Below are 17787 nucleotides of genomic sequence, written 5' to 3'. Positions count from 1 at the left end.
AATCAACATTAATTTTTCAAAATAACTTTACATAAAGAGTAGGATTTGGTGATCTGTTTGTTACAACAGGAGGAAGATATTTGCCTGCCTTCTGCTTCAGAAAAGTAGCTTTATCTCCAATAAAAATTTGAGAGAATTTTCAAGCCATAGATGGAACTGGTTATCTGAGGTGTTTTCAGACTGTATTTTCTTGCCCTCCTGTTAGTGTCGTTCTCTGTCTGACTGTGAATCGCTGCCAAATGATTGCTGGGAGAGACTTGCTTCCTCTGCCCTAGGCACATGTGGTGGTTTTGACTTTTTACACTAGGCTTCTATGTTTTCCCTTAACTATTTTTTGTAGCTTTGCCTTTGATTTATGTTCTGCTAGGTTGCTGCTTTTTTGATTTCCACATTCACCTACTAGATAGTAAACTAAGCATTTCCACGCAGGTGATGCAATCACAGCTGAAGATTTTAAAGCATTATCCCAAGGAATTCCCACTACTTGAGATTCCTGCTCCTGCCTTTGGGGATTTACACACTCCATTTGGACCTTTGCCTTTCAAGTAATGCAGAGAGATTGGTTTTGTTGAATGACTCTTCTACCCATGGACGCTCCTGATTGCTTTTTAGATAGACATGTTGCATGAATGATTTTTAAGAATGAAGGGTTTACATGCCGATCTCCTCTGCTGGTTTGCTTGGTATAACTGGCTCCTGTGCTGATTATGCCTAATCATAACCTCTGTGTATACAGCATTGCCTAGAGTACCTTTCAGGAACAGGTAGACTAGCAGAATTCTGTAGTTGTGAACACTCCTTGGTTTCATTTAGTTTCTAGGCACTCAGTTGCTTTCTAAAACTGGCAGATGAACACTTCTACTACATCAACCTCTAGATACCAGTCCAGGCCCTTAAATTCCAGAAAAGAATAGCCATAGAGTTTAGTATTATGGTGAAAGTAGTTCCCAAAGTAATAAACCAACAACCCCAGGTTCAGGTCTGTCCCTTGGTTTTGTTGCTTTCAGTGGATACAAAAGGCGTTGGAGAGCAGTAGAATGGTGCCATGTGTTCTTCACTTGTCACAGTGCAAGCATTTATGAAGCAATCTGGAATGCTAGCATTGTTTTTCTTTCCTCAAAAGATAAATAGAACATTGCATTGAGGATGGAGATGGAGTGTAACTTCTGGGCCTTTGAAAAAATGTCTTGCTATTTTCATTTAGACAAAAATGTTAATTATTCCAACAAATTACCTATTTAGCTAGAATTAATATAAACAAATACACAGCCCAGGGAATCAGACAGTAGCATCAAATCAGACTTCTGACATGTATTTCAGTAAAAATAGAAATAATAGCTGATCCAGCTGTCCAGGGTTTTGTTAAGCTTAAGAGCATATGAGTGTTTTACATACGTTTCATCTGCCCTAAAAACAAATGCAAAACAGAGAGCGTTCATGAGAGAAGTAATTGCACTGAACATGTATCATGGAACTCAAAACGGCAGCAAATGACTTATAAATGTCTGGATATTTTTTAAGCATTTAAATTTTTTGAGAACAGACAATTCTATGTAGTAGTTTAGGAGCTTAAACAGTCTACTTAAATATTACAAAAAACTCCTGAAGTCCTAGAGAGAACTGAAGAGGCTATCACTAATAGATATTAGTTATAGATATTACTCATAATATTAGAAGAACAGATATATTCTCAAATCTCCAGTAGTGAGAATAAATGAGATTAAGTGCTCTGAGATATGGATGTTGGTTTATAAAATAGTTATGATTATGTTATAAACCACAGTCTTATTTTGGAAAAATGAAATTTTTTGAACTTCTAAACTGAACTTCTGAACTTCTCGGCAGAATTAATTGGGGTGGGGAGATATTTTGAGTAGCTTTGAATCTCTCAAATGTGACAGTATAAAACTAAACTCCTCTTTTGTAAGAGTATATAGCAAGCAAGTTAATACAGTTGCCTTCTTACAGAATATGCTCATTCCCTGAGGAATATCAGAAAACATGGCCAGGATCTTTTATAGTGCTGTTACCCATGTCACCTCATATTCCATTACTTAAAGAAGATGAGTAAGTTGTAGCTGGTGTACGATGCTTTTTTTGAATGGGAAAAGCCTTTCTGATGATTTATAGATGAGCTTTAAACAACTCTTGTCAATGAGTTACAGAAGGGGGTGAGTGAAATGGAGCCTCAAATTACTACTACTTCGGTCTTCCTTTTCTTTTTTATAGAATACAACATTTATAGCTGTGAACATTTCTAATATTTATAGCATCCTTACTGGTTTTCATGCAGAGCAGCAATATCACGTCCCAACCCCTGCTGCTGTTTATATCAGCAGCAGTTAAAATTTGACTTACTAATCCCTCATTGCTGCCTCTCCAACACCTCATTTTTCATTTTTGTAGAGCCTTAGGACTGTTACAGCTGAGCATCATGATGTTAACACCTCCTCAGCCATCTGGCACAGGGGAAGAGGCACCTAAACAGATTCTTCAGAACAAATATCACATAGGAGCAAGATCAGAATAGTGTGAGATCTAAAAAACAGGTAAAGAAGGAATGAAGAGAGCCTGAATGACAGCAAAGGTGAAAGCAGAACCCAACGAGGTTTTGAATTGCAAGCCCTCCTTTTGCTGGGAAAAGATCTGCCTTTTGCTTTATAGAAGAAAATAGTTCATAGTAGTCTTATCTAAACTTTTTCTAATTCCAGACTAGAGGCTGTTAGCCAGAGGAATCTGAAAAACATTGTAGCCTTATTTCCCCCCATCTTTTCATATTCTTGACCTGTGAACCTGCTTTTGAAGAGATACTTTGTTCATCCTTTTAGATAAGAAAGCATATTCCAGCTACTGCTCATTTTATCGTAGTTGAAAGTCTTCTGGAAGTTTATGTTGAGGGTAGTGGGCTCCCTATTCAAGGAAAAGGCATATTACCTTGATTCCTAATGCTGGGAATTTTCTATATTGACTACTGTCTATTTAGATAGATAGTTAATTAGTGAAATGACTTGTAAGTATGATTATTCCTTTGTCCAACAATCCTAACTTTCTGAATTGGGTCTGCTTAGTGGCTACTGAAATTTTACTAATATGGAAGCTGAAAGGTGATTCCAGCTTTTGATAGTTTTTATTTTTTTTAACCTCCTCTTTTGGTGATCATTGTTTTTCTGTGTCTAGGCAAGGATGGTATGCTAGAGACAATTACGTGTTGGCTCATTAGGCTGAATGAATGTAGCCAAGCTATCTTTTTCTCAGTGCTTTGCAGCAGTTGTTCAAAATCCAAAACAAAAACAAAACCCTTAGGGACACTAATGTACTTGATTTTGATATTGCTCGCTGTTGCTTCACCTTTCCTTCCGTATCTTGCTCTCATGCTTCCTAATGCCTGAGCAGACTGCATCGTCAGAGCGCCGAGGAGAGTGGGAAATCCAGCCCAGCCGGCAGACCAATACCTCGTACCTGACGTCTCACTTGGCTGCAGACCGCCATGGGGGATCAGTGCAGGTACTTACGGCCTTTATTGCCTTTTCATGGCCCTCCCAGCTTAGCTGGTAGAATGTTGGCTTGCTTCTGAAACCCAAGTTCCTTTAGAATGGAAACTTACAGCGAGGTTGAGCTGCTTTTATAGTGAACTGAATATCTCTGTGCTGATTTTCTACCTAGGTGGACTTGTAAGACTCACTTGTTGAGATGATTCTGGGTAGTTGTCATTGACTAAGAAATATCTATATGACTTCTGATACTGATTCCTGGTTAAACTAATCCTACAACCTTGATCCACTCATGATAGACCATAAAATAACGTCAAGGTAGAAGTCTGTTAGTGTCAAGTCTGGGAACTGCAAAGAAATATTTAAAATAAGTATTTTGGCGATAGAGGACTGCATATGTAGCTCATTCCATGATGATATATGCCCTGGTACGTAAGGTGAGATTGTTCATTGGTCCAACTCAACCGTTTATGAGTGGGAACCCAAGAAGTTGGGCTATTTCTTTTTTTCTCCCTAGAATAAGTGTGGTCTTAGAGAATTATTTCTGATTTCATTTGGACTGTTTTGAATCTCTATTCTCTCTTGTACTTAAGAACACCTTGCATCTCTTAATTTTTCATATATGTCACTATTTTAATAATCTTTACCTGAATATTTTTCTCATAGTGGTAAGTGACACCACCAGTTGGGGCACACAGGTGAACCCAGAGCTACCAAATGTAAATTCTTATAAAGGGATACGCAAGCCTTTTTCACATAGAAACACATCTTGATAGGCTGATTGTTTAGGATATGCCTTTACATGGAGTGACTCACTGAAGATTGTGTTATTCACAGGAAGTTAGGAGACAGTTTTGTCCTCTACACCAAAAATGATCTCATAGGAACATCTCACAGGTAAAAATGATGGATTGAACACACCCACTTCTGAAACAGCACTAAAAAAATAAGGAGATTTTTTTTTTTTAAGGTATAAATCCATATAAGAATGGAGAAAACAGGCTTCCCTGGTGGCGCAGTGGTTGAGAGTCCGCCTGCCGATGCAGGGGACACGGGTTCGTGCCCCGGTCCGGGAAGATCCCACATGCTGCGGAGCGGCTGGGCCCGTGAGCCATGGCCGCTGCGCCTGCGCGTCCGGAGCCTGTGCTCCGCAACAGGAGAGGCCGCAACAGTGAGAGGCCCGCGTACCGCAAAAAAAAAAAAAAAGAAAAAAAGAAATTAATAGTGATTGCAGCAAAATAAATTGTCAGTATTCCAGATATACAAATAACGCTTACTTTTTAATTAACTTATTCTAAAATAATAAATGGAAAAGTATAAAAATGATAGTTTCAAATACTAATAATTTGTTACATTCGTTAGGTTCTTTACAGTTTTTCAAATTGCTTTTTTTCCTAAACATCATTCTATTTAACTACCATAGTAATTACAAGGTAAATAGGACGAAGGTGGTTATCGGCCTAATCTTACAGAATTAAAAACCAGGGCTCAAAGAGAATGTTGATGGTAGAGCTAGGCCTGGAATCCAGCTCTTGGGTCACCTACGTTAGGTTTTTGTTCCACTGTTCATCTAGGCAACTGTTCAGTGGTTTGACGAACTGTACCTTCAACCTGAAATAATTAAGTGGATGCTCTAGAGACCCAGATTAGTTGCCATTGATTCCCAAGTATATTCTAGGTTAGACAGCTGGTGGTAAGGTTACCATTTGTGCCTGATTTGTTTGAGACCAGATACTCATGGATACAGACAAGATGTCTAGTCTGTAAAATGGGGATAACCTCTTCTTCCTTAGATTGCTCAAGGACATGGCTTGTGGGTCAAGCAGCAACATAGTAAGGAGAAATTAGAGAGTATGAGACATGCAAAACACTATAAGCAAGTGCCGTGACCCAAAGTCACCAAGTAATTCACAGTGGTGATGCTTACTATTGCTTTGTTCACATCAGTAGAGGCCAAGACATTTTATTTAACATCTTGTCTAGTGTCTGAATTGTCTACTAAAAAACTTACTGTGATTTCTCCTTTAGCCCTTGTGCTCACAGAATGAATTTACCAGCATTATCACTGGTGTGCAGCCAGAATGTGCCCACAAGAAGCATATATAGGCTGAGGAAATTAACAGGACAACATTAGCATGACAGGCTGTGGTTTCTCCAGTCTGTAAACATTCTCTCCTCAATTTTTCATTTTGAAATTTTTAAATCTACAGCAAAGGGCTGGGGCGGTGGGGGGTGTGTGCAGTGAGCCTGTGTGTATCCTTAACCTAGATTAACAAATGATTGATTTTTGCCATATTTGCCTTAACTCGGGAGGGGTATGTTTTCTAAACTATTTGTAAGTACATTTTATCCCAAAATACTTCAGCCTGCATCTCCTAAGAATGAAGCCATTCTCTCATGTAACCAACAACACCATTGTCATATCTAAGAACATTAATAATTCCATAATAGCTAATGGACAGTCATATCACATTTCCCCCAGTTGTCTCCAAAATTAATTTTATAGTGTTCAGGATCTAATCAGGGTTCTTGCATTGTATTCGGTTGTTAGGCCTGTTGTCTTCTTCAATCTCTTAGTCTCTTAATCTTTTAAAATCTGTAACAGCCACCTCTGTGTTTAAAAAAAAAAAAAGATTTTTGAGGCATGTCTTTTTTGAAGAATCCAGGCTTGCTGTCATATAGAATGTCCTGCATTTTGGATTTGTCTGTTTTTTTTCCATCATACTTAAGATTCAGATAAAACTTTTTTTTTTTGGCAAGAATACTATATAGATAATGTTATGTAGTATTCATCATATCATGTCAGGAGACAAATAAAGTTAGGTTGTTCCATTGATCAGAGATGCTAAATTTGATCACTAGCAGAAACTTGGGTCTCCCATGGGTTAAGTCCAAGTTTAATATTGTATGTTTCCTTGACTAACTGTACAGCATTGTTTTAATTTTTTTAAAGCTTGTATAATTAATAAGAGTAATAAATAGTTCTGGTTTAGAAATAATGGTGGGTATAGACTTCTGGTAAGTAGTATTCACCTTGTCTACCCTTTCCTCAAAGACTCCTTATACTAAACATTTCCTTCCACCTTCCTCTTTGTAAGTGTGCAGGAAATTTTTGCAAATTAACTGCTAATGAGGACCCCAGATCTAGAGGGAGATTAGAGTAAACATTTATGGAGGGAGAATAACAGTACTATGAACGTTTATTGAGCCATTACCGTGGACCATGGCACTGGGCTAAGCACTTTCTGTGGATGGTCTGCACAGTAACCCAGTTAGGTAAGCAGCATTGTTTGCCCGTTTTACAGATTAGGAAGCTCAGGCACAGAAAGAGTGAGATCTTGCCCAAGGACCCACAGCAAGTAAGTGGTGGAGCTAGGGCTCAGAGCCAGGGCTGAGTAAATCCAGAGCCCATTTCTCATCTGCTGCACTGTGCTGCCTCCATTACTGTGTACCAGCTGTTGTACCACACACTGTCTCATGCATTTTCTTGTATAATTCTCACATCAGTCTGTAAGCAGCAGTCTCATATAGATGAAAAGTTACTTACCCGAGGGCGTATGGTATCTGAACCATTTATCCTATTTTGTTGTTCTCTCCCATGTTTCAGCCTTTTAACAGCAGAGTAGTTTGTCCAGCGAGGTCCCTTTTCCCACTTCCCAGCACCCACATAAACAGGAATCATGTGCTGGAAATGAAAGCAGGTGACAGAAGCAGCTGCACAAGCAGGAGAAGCCTGATCGGTTCCACCTAACCAGATGACAGGAGTGAGAGCCTTCAGTTACAATTCGGGGACCGTCAGTGAGAAATGGGATGACAGTGAACCTGAAGTAAAGGTTGTTGAAATAAGACTGGTCTTCCAAGGGAAAGTGTTTCCTTACTGTCTGCCGTCTCACCAGAGAGGATATGGCAGTCTTAATTGAGTAACTTCAAACCGATGGTCCAAAGCCATGAAGAAATTTCTGAAGGAAAGTGTGATTGCTTATAGTTTTTGATGCTCACTATTGATTTCCTTTTTAGAATTTTTTTTAACATCATCACTGAGTCTGTATATAATTATAGCATAATAAAATGAGAGGAATAGAATTAAAGACAGTAATATGACCAAAATTTTTTTACGATTTTTGTGAGGATTAAATTGACATACACACACACACAACACAATGTAGCAGAGTTCCTAACACAGAGTAGGCATTCAGTATGAAAGTTATCATCATTATATAATTAAATCATTGAGTTTTGTGTTCTCACATGATACGGGTCTGGGAACATTCCCTAAGTTAGGACATTTAGCCCCCCAACCCAGGAAAACAAACATTCCAAACACTGCCTGGCTGTCACCTAAGCTAGAGACCAGATCTCCCTTAGTGACCCTCTGTGGCACTGGCAGGAGGCTCCGATTACCGCGGTGTCAGTCACACTCTGTCTTTCTGTTTCAGGTGGTTAGCTCAACCAATGGAGAGCTGAATGTCGATGACCCTACGGGAGCCCACTCCAATGCACCAATCACAGCTCACGCCGAGGTGGAGGTAGTGGAGGAAGCTAAGTACGTTCATCTTTCAAGGGGGCTCTTGAGTTATAGGTTGAAAAGCCTTTTCTCTGTCTCTTCCTCTTGTGTGCTGCTCATTTCAGACTGGATACCTCATGCTTGTGCCCACAGCTTTCTTCCTTTGACCATTTTATTTTTTGCATGGTACCTTAAGGCTGCTGCTGCCCTTCTTTAGCTGTGATTTCTGAGAAGACAGTCACATTTTTAGTCCACGTGGATGAAAAGACATAGTGAACTAAAAGAATCCTGGTATGAGAGCTATAGCAGATAGCAGTCCTGAGCCTCTTGGGGCCCTGGAGCCTCTTGCTCCCTAAGGGACACAGAGAGAAATCTACTTGTCTAAGCCATGGGCCATGCTGAACAGCATCTGATTTCTGGTTCTTGGCTAACCACTTTGCATCTATAGTCCTAGACAAGGGTCTCAGAACCCTTTTGTTCTCACTTAAATGATTCTGAATTCAGAGAGACTCAGATAAGTCAATCAAGAAAAATAGTCTCTGCACCTGTTGAATGAAAGAGTCTTGGAATGGAGAGGAAATTACACTAATCCCAAGAGGGTGAAGAGGTTACCCCACTCCCTTTTCTGCTTCTCTTGCATGTTAATGTCTTGCCCTGCCCCTACCACCAGCCCCTTGGTGCTCTCTGCATGGTCTGTGTTTAAACTCTTAGAAAATGGGGTAGAAGGTGAAATAATGGCTGATTCTGCGGCAAAAGCAGCATTTCTATCACTTCTTTCCCTTTTTGCCCCACCCCAAATTCAGGTCCAGATTTAATCTCCAAGGCAACATGAGGTAGGGAGAGAGAAGTCCTTCACCAATCAGTAACTGCTGCCACACCTGACACGGATGACTTTTCTTATAAACCCTTTGAGAACATCCAGGCTATCCCAGTATCTTGTTTTCAGAAGCAGGCAACATATTTATAGTGATATTGTGCCTTAAGTGATCTCTTGAGCCCCCAACTAGCCTAAGTACAAACCAGAACATGCTTATGCCTCAGTAAAAGGTAGAGGCTAGTCAAGATCTGCGTTCTTCCAGATACAACTTTTCATGGTTGTCCCCCTGCCCACTCCTCTGCTCTGCTGCCCATCTATTAGATGAGCTCACTTTCCTTTCGAGAGGTCGTTTCCTTTAAAAGCCAGGACTTGAGGATTCCTACCCAGTAGATAAAAAGCAACCGAGGGTGACTTGGACTCTCTCTTGTTGAGTCCCTACTGACTGTAGGCAGCTTCAGATGCTCCTCTCCTGGTTAATGTAAGGCCCTAATACGTAAGGAGGACAAGGGAGTGGGGGGTCAATGCCAGGAGGAGACCATTTTTAGTAAAAGGAAACATGCTCCCTATTCTCAGGGGCTTTGGAAGTTTTAATGGTTCTCACAGTTTTTCAGTTCCCATGACAAAACTTCATTCTCCCAAATAAACAGTGTGGTACTCCTACCCTCTGAGTTCTCAACCTTGGCTGCACTTTGGAGTCTCCTGGGGCATGTTAGAAAATACAAATGCCTGAATCCTGGCTCCAGAGATTCTGGTTTAAGTTATCACGGATGTGGCCTGAGCATCAGGAGTTTTTAAAGTTCCGGTGATTCACATATGTCGCTGAGGTTGGGAACCGCTGTACTGGGTCTGATGGCAATGTTTGTGGTCTGATCCAAACATTGTCTGGGCTTGAAAGATGGCTGCGCCCGTTCCCATCCCCACCTCACTCCCAATTCACCGTTGCGGCTATTACTTTGAAGGCCAAAAGTTGAGCTCTGGATTTCATACTATACTTTGAGTACCAGGATTGAATTGGGCTTTAGTCTTATAATATGCCCTATACAGAATTATCTTTGAACCCATTTATCTCATTTCATTTTGGTAAATGTGTACACTAATTGTGTATGTAAGTGTGGTGTTTGTGTTCTGTGTATAAGATAGGGGACCAGTCACACACACAGATTTCAATCTGGTGTGTTCTGTTCTGGTATAATCTAAATTCTAGATGTAAAGAGAATTTAAAGTCTCCCCATTTAGCAAAGACCACTGTGCCAGGTGTGAGCCTTCTGAAAGACGTGGAAACCAGAGGGGAGCAGTCGTATTTGACCAGTTGTCATCAAAAGCTCATGGCTTAGGACATTTTGCGTGGCATTTCCCCCAGTGGTTTCATGAGCTACCACTCCATCTTGTCCAGGGAACTGTCAGGGCACAGCCATGTGTTTTTCTTCTTGGCCCTTCTATGTATTGGTTGGGGGCGGGGGAGCCATGTGTCCATCCGCTTGATCACTTTCATGGGAAGAAGTCACAGCTAAGAGAAGCACAGGGCATCCCACACAGCTCCTCATTGCACACAGCTGTGATGCCATTTGTCCATGCAGCCTGCTTGTGGGAAAAAGGGGGCTGTTGCCTACATTAAGATTGAGCTAGAGTACTGGGGAAACAGTGTGGAAACCTTCACTTCCCAGCTTTTGATTTTGGGTTCCTCAGCCAGCTTGTTTCGTGTAAAGGAGGAGAGAAATAACAGGGTCCCGTTTTTTGTTCTGTAAACAAAATAAACATCTAACTTACCCTTTTCTCTAGATATAGGACACATGTACTTGTTTAAGGGTGATTGGAAGGGTAGTGAGGCAAGGCAAAGCTTTTTGGCTGACTTTTGTTATGGTAAGAACACAGGAATTTTTGGTTATCCACTGACTTTAGCTACAACTTAGCAAGTGTGGACCTCATTTTCTCTGAGAATTAACAAGAATGGGATTTAGGCCTTTTTCTGGCAGTTATACCTTAATCCAAGCAGTGACCCTCCTCGATAGTCACCTCCTAATAAGATAAAGTGTCTCTTAAGCTTGTTTTCCCCTCTAGAGAAAGAGCTAACTGCTGGCTGCATTGGTCAGGCATGTTGGTCTTATAGAAAGGCTAGGGACTTCTCTTTCCCTCAGAATATTTGGGAGGTTAGCTTAACAAATTGCACGGTAAGACTTCATGTGGGAACCAAAATGGTTTGGCCTTGGTTCCTGATTGAATTCTTACAGGCAGGATCATATGCTCTTTCTCCTGCTACCTTCCTGGAAGTTGCCCAGGAAAGCCCACTCTTGGGGCTCCCACCAACTCTTTCTGTTTTGCCTTAGCCCTCACTGAGATCCAGCTCCCACCTCGACGCTTCTATCAGGCACCTGCCCCCTCCACTTTAGTGTGGGGACCAAGTGGCCTGGGCCTACTCACCCTGCCTTGACAGAGGAAGAAACTAAACACAGACACATACTGCATGTTTGCATGGCTCACAGGGAGTCGCTTCCATCTCACCTCTGTGGACTAATATCTCTCTTTCTCTCTCTTCCTTTCTGTGTTTTTCTCTTTACACACTCTGTAGCTGCCTGAAAATGCTCAACCTGTGGTGAGTCCCTCTCTCCAGTCCACATGCTAGGGGAGCGGACCAGGCTAGGTTGGGATTGGCAAAGCCAAACAAAATGCCTTAGAAACACTCAATGGCTCCCGTATGCCACCTTGTGCCATACCCACCCAGACTGGGGAACTAGATCCACAAGGTGGGGATGGGCAGGCCTGTACCCAGCAGTTAATCTGTTCCTTTTTTCTTTCCAAACCCACCACATTGCAGCCTCCTCCTGTCAGAACAATATCCCACAGTATCCAAAATTGTCTCTTCATTTTTAGCTGAGTGAATTTTTTCTCAAATTAATACGGCTAGATATTATCAGGCAGAGAGGGACAGAGGTAAGAAGACCAGATTACTGTACCAGTTGTACAATCAGAATCTAATTATTCCTCACAACTCCAAGGACAGTTGTTGCCAGATAATGTCACATTCTGTGGCTTGGTCTCTAACCTTAAAATTAGCAGCTTTGGAAAAATCTGTGACTTTTCTTTTTGGTTCAGCTGGTTCTTCCATCTGTAGAGTATGAGTATCTCCAAATAAGAGAGCTGCTTCTTGGGGGAGAGATGGACATTTTGCTGTTGTTGTTGTTGTTTTGAGTTTTTTGTTTGTTTTTCATTTATTGTCTTTTTTTTTTTTTCCTTTTCTTTTCTTTTCTTTTCTCTTCTTATACGAGCATATAGCGGGCCAAGGGCCGACTTGGCTAGTGAGACATTGGAGTCTCTCTCCCACTCCTGGAGAAGGTCCCTTGAATGCACTTTTGGGGCAGCATGCGGGTCTTGAAGGGGAAGCCCTGGCGGCTCCACGTTGGGTGGGGCATGTTCTCACTGTAAGGCAGTGCCCTCCCTGCCTTGCTTCCTGGGCATTGCCTGTGAGCTCCAGGTGCTCGTGAGCTGATTGGTCTGCTGTGGTCTGGAGCCAGAACCTCCTACACTGCACGTGTGGGATGATATTCCGTGTGGTGATAGCAGTCTGCTGGCCTCTGTGACTACCTTGTTTCTATTGGTCTTCAGTAACTGAGTTGGGCACCGGTTTCTGTACCCTAACTCTCTAAGCCAAGTTGTCTACAGAGTTTCCCAAGGGACAGAGATGTATTGAAGATAGCAATTGGGTTTTATGGAGATAGAATTTATAGTATTACAGTATCAAGGAGTACATTTGGCCTATTTATTTAGCAAACATGTGTCTGTGTAATCTGACATCATCGTGGTCTGTTTTTTCCTGTGAGATGTCAGTCACATGATCCTGATTGCAAATACAGGGCCTACTTTGTGCTCATCCACTCTGTGCTTGGAACTCTAGGGGGTCTCAAGGCCTTCCCCAAAGAGCTGAGATGCAATCTACCTGGAGAGATAAGACATGCATGCTTGAAAGGACACTTTTATGGTATTGTCCCTTGAGAGGTCAGTGTTGACAGGGATGGTTAAGGAAGACCTGATGGATACTGTGGGGCTTAAACAAGGCATTAGAGCAAGGGAAGAATGTATAAGTACAGCAGAGAAACACAGTAAAGGAATAGCTGAAGGGAGAGCCAATCAAAGAATCAGCTGGAAGGAAACCTAAGACACAAGAAGAGTTCATCACTTGCCTTCAGTCTCTTCTGAGAGTAAGACATCCGTATGGAGTCAGTCAATGGGCTTGGTCTGGGGTCTGACCAAGTTTCACAGGTCCTATTGCCGGTAGTCACCACAGAAACCAAAGAGTTGATTGTGGAGCCCGTTTCCTCATGGGTAGAATTATTAAAAGCTTCTGCTACTGCTGAAGTTTTAACTACAGTAACTAGCAAAAATTAAGGCTCTAAACCACACCTCACACTCTCCTCCAGTCAGGTGAATTCAGCTTTGCACATCAGGTTATGATATGCTTATAAGTAGATATTAATTCTTATGACTTGCCTTGGAGGAGGTAGAAGAGAAATTGTATCATTTGCAACGGACCAAAACAGTATTTCAAACTTTTTAATGATTGTTCTTAACTTAAAAACACAAAATCGTCATCTTAGCATCCTTCAAAAAGCATAAGAATAAAAACTGACTTAAATGTTAGTGATCCCTCTGAAAATCATGGTTAACAGGGAACAGGTAGCTAGCTCTATTGAAGTACTGGTACTCCCATGAGATTTAATTCACCTTATTTAATAATTTCTGGACATTCAGCTTGAAAGAATGTCTGTTTTCTAAAGCATATGTACAAAAAATGACCTTTTTTAAAAATCCTTCCCCAGGGATTCCCTTAAGGACTGAAAACAATCAAAAGTGTTGGTCATTTTTACTTAAAAGAATTTATTCAGCCTGTAAATACAAAGGACACTTTGTTTAGTGACTATATTGACACCCATTTAATAGTACATCACATATGTCATTATACTCTTAGAAAATCTTTTTTAAGACTCTCTTAAGAAGCTCCTATTTCCAACATCTCCATGTTTAATTCATTCAGTTATGGTTAAAGCCCATCATTTTGTCTGTGTAAACATCTATTTCTGCATTCTAAGAAGACACTTTCTCCAAATTTTTGATAACTAGTCCATGGGGTGTGGGAATACAAAAGGGTCTGACTAAAAAAGGGGGGAATCTTAGCTACAGTGGAGGACTTAGGGGTATGCGGAAGTAAGCAACAGCTCTTTATTTCTGTATGAATATTTCTGACATTAAACCCAGAAGGATTAGGCAAAAGACCCAGAGATAGTTTCTGAGAAAAGCTTTCGTTTCAAGGATCCAGCAAGTCTGAGTGACACTTCCAGTTTACTCCCCTCCATCACATGGCATCTTTGACTCATCCACCACTTTCTGCCCCTCACATTCTCATTTCCCATGTGTCAGCTTCCTGGAAAGGACATATCTTTTGCACCAGCCGTGCCACAGCCCTCATCACCCCCTTCTGGAATAGTCGCTGCCTGAGCAAGAGGGGCTTCCTGTTCCAGAGACAGCAGTACAGAGCAGGTACCCGAGCTAAAGGCTGTGGCAGAGCTGTGGCTGTTGAAGGCATCAGGCCTCAGCCCCACCCTAAGCAGGGTCAGTCCTTGAACCCAGCCTGGCACAGCAGCAGCCTCGGGAAGCTTAAGTTGAGGAGGACCCTGCAACCCGATGCTTCCTGGTGATCAACTGTGGCGTTGATCCTCTCCAGATGAAGAGTAGGCTATGCTGATTTCAGTTAAAAGATCCTGGCTCACACAATTAGGGTCGGGGCTTCTCCTGCCTACGCCAGGTAGCTAGCTGGCTGGGGGCGGGGATGAGATTAGAGAGAATCCTTAATCCTTTCATTGGTAGCATGTGAGAGCCTCCTAGAGTTCCAAACATCATGCTTTTCTTGGCATTTGTTTGCCTTAGTTTAGCCTCCATACTCACTGACCTCCGAAGTTGCATTAAATAATTTTGCCCTCTGTATGAAGGGGCAAACAGTGCAGGCTCTTCTCATGCAGCCCTGAGGACCCCAGCCTTGCTTCAGTATAAAGGAGGATGAGACTTTCAGGTTGGGGTGTTAGACTGAGAAATAAGCCTTCTTCATCCTTCTTCCAAAAATGCCTGCTTCCGCCCTGCTGCCTAGCCTGCAGCACTTTGACGATTAGGTTTGGAATAAAGCAGCCCTCTCCTTTGGCTTTCCTGGCAGACACTGCCCACTGCCTCCAGTATGTGCACTGTAGATGGCGGGCGACCCTGTGGGTGGGTGCCGGGGGGAGTTCCACCCCTGCAATAAGCAGAGGCAGGCAGAAATCTGTTGGCAGCTGCGGGCCTCCCGCACTGACTTGTGGTCTTCCTTGTGCTCCAGGTGCTGCTGCTTCTTTAAGAGGAAAAGGAAGAAGACTGCTCAGCGCCACAAGTGACCCGTGCCTCCCAGGAGTCCTCAGGCCCTGGGGACTCTGACTCGATTGCACCCGCAGCTCCTGCCATTTCTCATTGGAAGGGACTCCTCTGTGGGGGAGGGTGGAGATCCAAACCAAAAAGAAGAAAAACAGATGCCCCCAGAAGGAGCTAGTGCAGGCAGCCAGGGCCCAGTGGGTCAGTGGCCGCCCCTACCTGCCTGAGGCTCTGAGCAGGTCCCAGAGCCACTGGTCCTCCACTGCTTACCCTTGGGGCTGCCTGGTTGACTCTCCTTCCTATTGTTTACAGTGAAGGTGTCATTCACAAAAACTCAAGGACTACTATTCTCTCCCCTCCCCTTAGTTTACTTGCTCCTGGTTCTTGCCCCACCCTCAACCCTCTCCAGCATAAAAGCTAATGAGCTGAAGGCTTTGTCTGCTGAAGGAGCTTGAGAGGCTGGGGGTGCGGCCAAGAAGGTAGGAGGGAGATGCAGGCCAAGGCTGGAGAAGAACCTTCTCCGCCCACCAGGTGTGTCTGGCAGTATGGCTCCCTCTTCCTCTGTGCCTGTGCAGCCTCCATCCCGAGCTGGCCACGGGGTGCAGGTTACTCCCTCCTTCCCTATTGTGAAGTTACACTGTAGGACACAAGCTGTGAGAAATCTGCAGTCTACTGTCCCTGTGTGTTGGCGTTCTTAGCTTTCTTGACAAGCGAACTCTGTTCTCCAGACAGTAGTAGAACATTGCAAATTGTTCTGAGCAAAGGACAAAAAAAAACTGACTTTATTGCACTTTTAGTTTGTTTTTTTTTTTAAACAAAAAACATGGCAGATGCATATTGTGTCTGGTTATATTGGGAGTTTTACTTTTTTTTTCTGTTTTGAGGGGGATGGGGCCAGCCAAGCCATTCAGAGAGAACATGGGTCCAGAGGACATTCTCAATGGAAAGAGTTGGGTCTGCAGCACCCAGAAGAGAAGAAGCCAAACTCTGTGTCATTCTGAGTGAACTCTCAGGTTGGCAAGGAAACATACTTGAATTTTCATTCGTCTTCTCAGCTGCTGAAGAATGTCCCTACCAGAGCCTCTTGACCTCATCAGCCTGCAGTTTGGACAACCTAGCTCTCCAGCACATGGGATGAGCCAGCCAAGCCAGACTGTGACAGGAGACAGTTCATCCCAGAGAAGGAGATACTTAACAACAAAAATCTGAAATATCTGTTTCCTCCACTGCCAGGGACTTCCAACTAGATAGCCATGTGACTTCCTTAGTGACTTGGGGGACAAAATTAGTGATGAAACAGCCACCACTGTATTGCCACTAGTGGACAAGAAGGAGGAAAGTGATCCTGCCTTCCAACTGCCAGAGGAACCTCAGGATTTGGCTCATCATAGGGCCAGGAAATAAACTTGGTCTGTACTGTTTGCCCCAATAGCTGAGTTACAGCATTTGGGCTGGCCTGCCTTATCAGAAACCAAGTACCTGCAAATCTTCTTCCAGCAGGTCCATAGCTGCAGGCTTAGGCCTCAGTGTATGGGGCTATAGTGAACAGGGGGGTAAGACTGGTTAGTGCTGGAAAATTCCTGGGGAAAGGAGACTGAAATGAAAGGTGTGAAATTATCCTCTCACTTGGACTTAGACTCCTTCTAGATGAGATGGCCACGCATCTAGAGCCTGTTCTCCCCGGTACACTCTCCACGTCCAGACATGCTGCCATGAAGGGTCTTGGTTCCTCATTCACTGCTTGAAAAGTCGCCAACGTATGGAGTTAATAGAACTTCTCGTGCTTGATTTTCATTGGAGATGAGTGACTTATCCAAACAGTGACTTCGCATTCCAGATGTGATCGAGGAGAAAGGATTAATTACATCAGAGAACGAGGTCTTGTATCTGGGGGTAGAGAGAGCTAACCATGGAGGGCAGTGGCTGGTGACTTAGTCTGGGGGGTTTGGGAACACGGAAATCATTGCCTCTGGCTTGAGATGTAGGGCTGTCTTTTGGACTGGAGGATGCAGACATACTTTCTGGTAGTTGGTATTTTCTGACGAGTCCCTTGATGTGTCTTACATGGAGCAGAGAGAGCAGCGGTAGCGTGGATCAGAGTTACTGGGCTTCACCTGTGTTCCACTGGTCCTTGGCTAGGAAATTTCACTTCACTGGCTTCAAATTTGCCTAGCTTATATAAAGATTGTAATCATTCATTTCTTTAAAAGAAAATTTCCTATTAACAGAATGGCTGGGAGATGCAGGGTCACACCGCTTCCCCACAAGAATTTTGAATATTGGGGTTTGCTTCCTTGACATTAGCTAAGGCACTGTCACTGAAACTTACATAGTTTCTCAGTTGGCATTTGGGTAACTCTTCTCAATTTGGGTAACTCTAATTTCCCGTATAGAATCTTTAACCTCCACATCCCTGTGTAGAAAAAGCCTTGCTTCTCATGGGAGGGCAAGAGGAAATGGTGGCAAAGTCCAGAGCATCCCTGGCACCCCTTACTCCACTAAGTGCCTCCCCACTTCCACAAAAAAGCAAAGGCAGTTACCAGCTTGGCTGCAGGGCAAGCCCTCTTGCAGCTGGGTTTGTGACTTTTTCA

The 17787-nt window shown here is 42.9% G+C and overlaps 1 protein-coding gene across 1 annotated transcript in view; it reads left to right on the top strand.

The window, feature by feature from the left end:
- The window catches only part of CSNK1G1 (casein kinase 1 gamma 1), a 140668-nt gene extending 125379 nt beyond the window's left edge, over nucleotides 1–15289 (top strand). Inside the window, exons 11-13 of the mRNA XM_082648074.1 lie at nucleotides 3394–3504; nucleotides 7928–8034; nucleotides 15168–15289. Of these exons, the coding sequence (XP_082504200.1) occupies nucleotides 3394–3504; nucleotides 7928–8034; nucleotides 15168–15222 (273 nt within the window). The 3' untranslated portion in view covers nucleotides 15223–15289. The remainder of the gene's footprint in view (nucleotides 1–3393; nucleotides 3505–7927; nucleotides 8035–15167) is intronic.
- The last annotated feature ends 2498 nt before the right edge of the window (nucleotides 15290–17787 follow it).

Source organism: Grampus griseus, assembly GCF_964374135.1.
Source record: "Grampus griseus genome assembly, chromosome: 2".
Lineage (NCBI taxonomy): Eukaryota > Metazoa > Chordata > Mammalia > Artiodactyla > Delphinidae > Grampus > Grampus griseus.
Note: the sequence above shows the minus strand (reverse complement) of the source record. Positions and strands in the feature narration are given on the sequence as shown.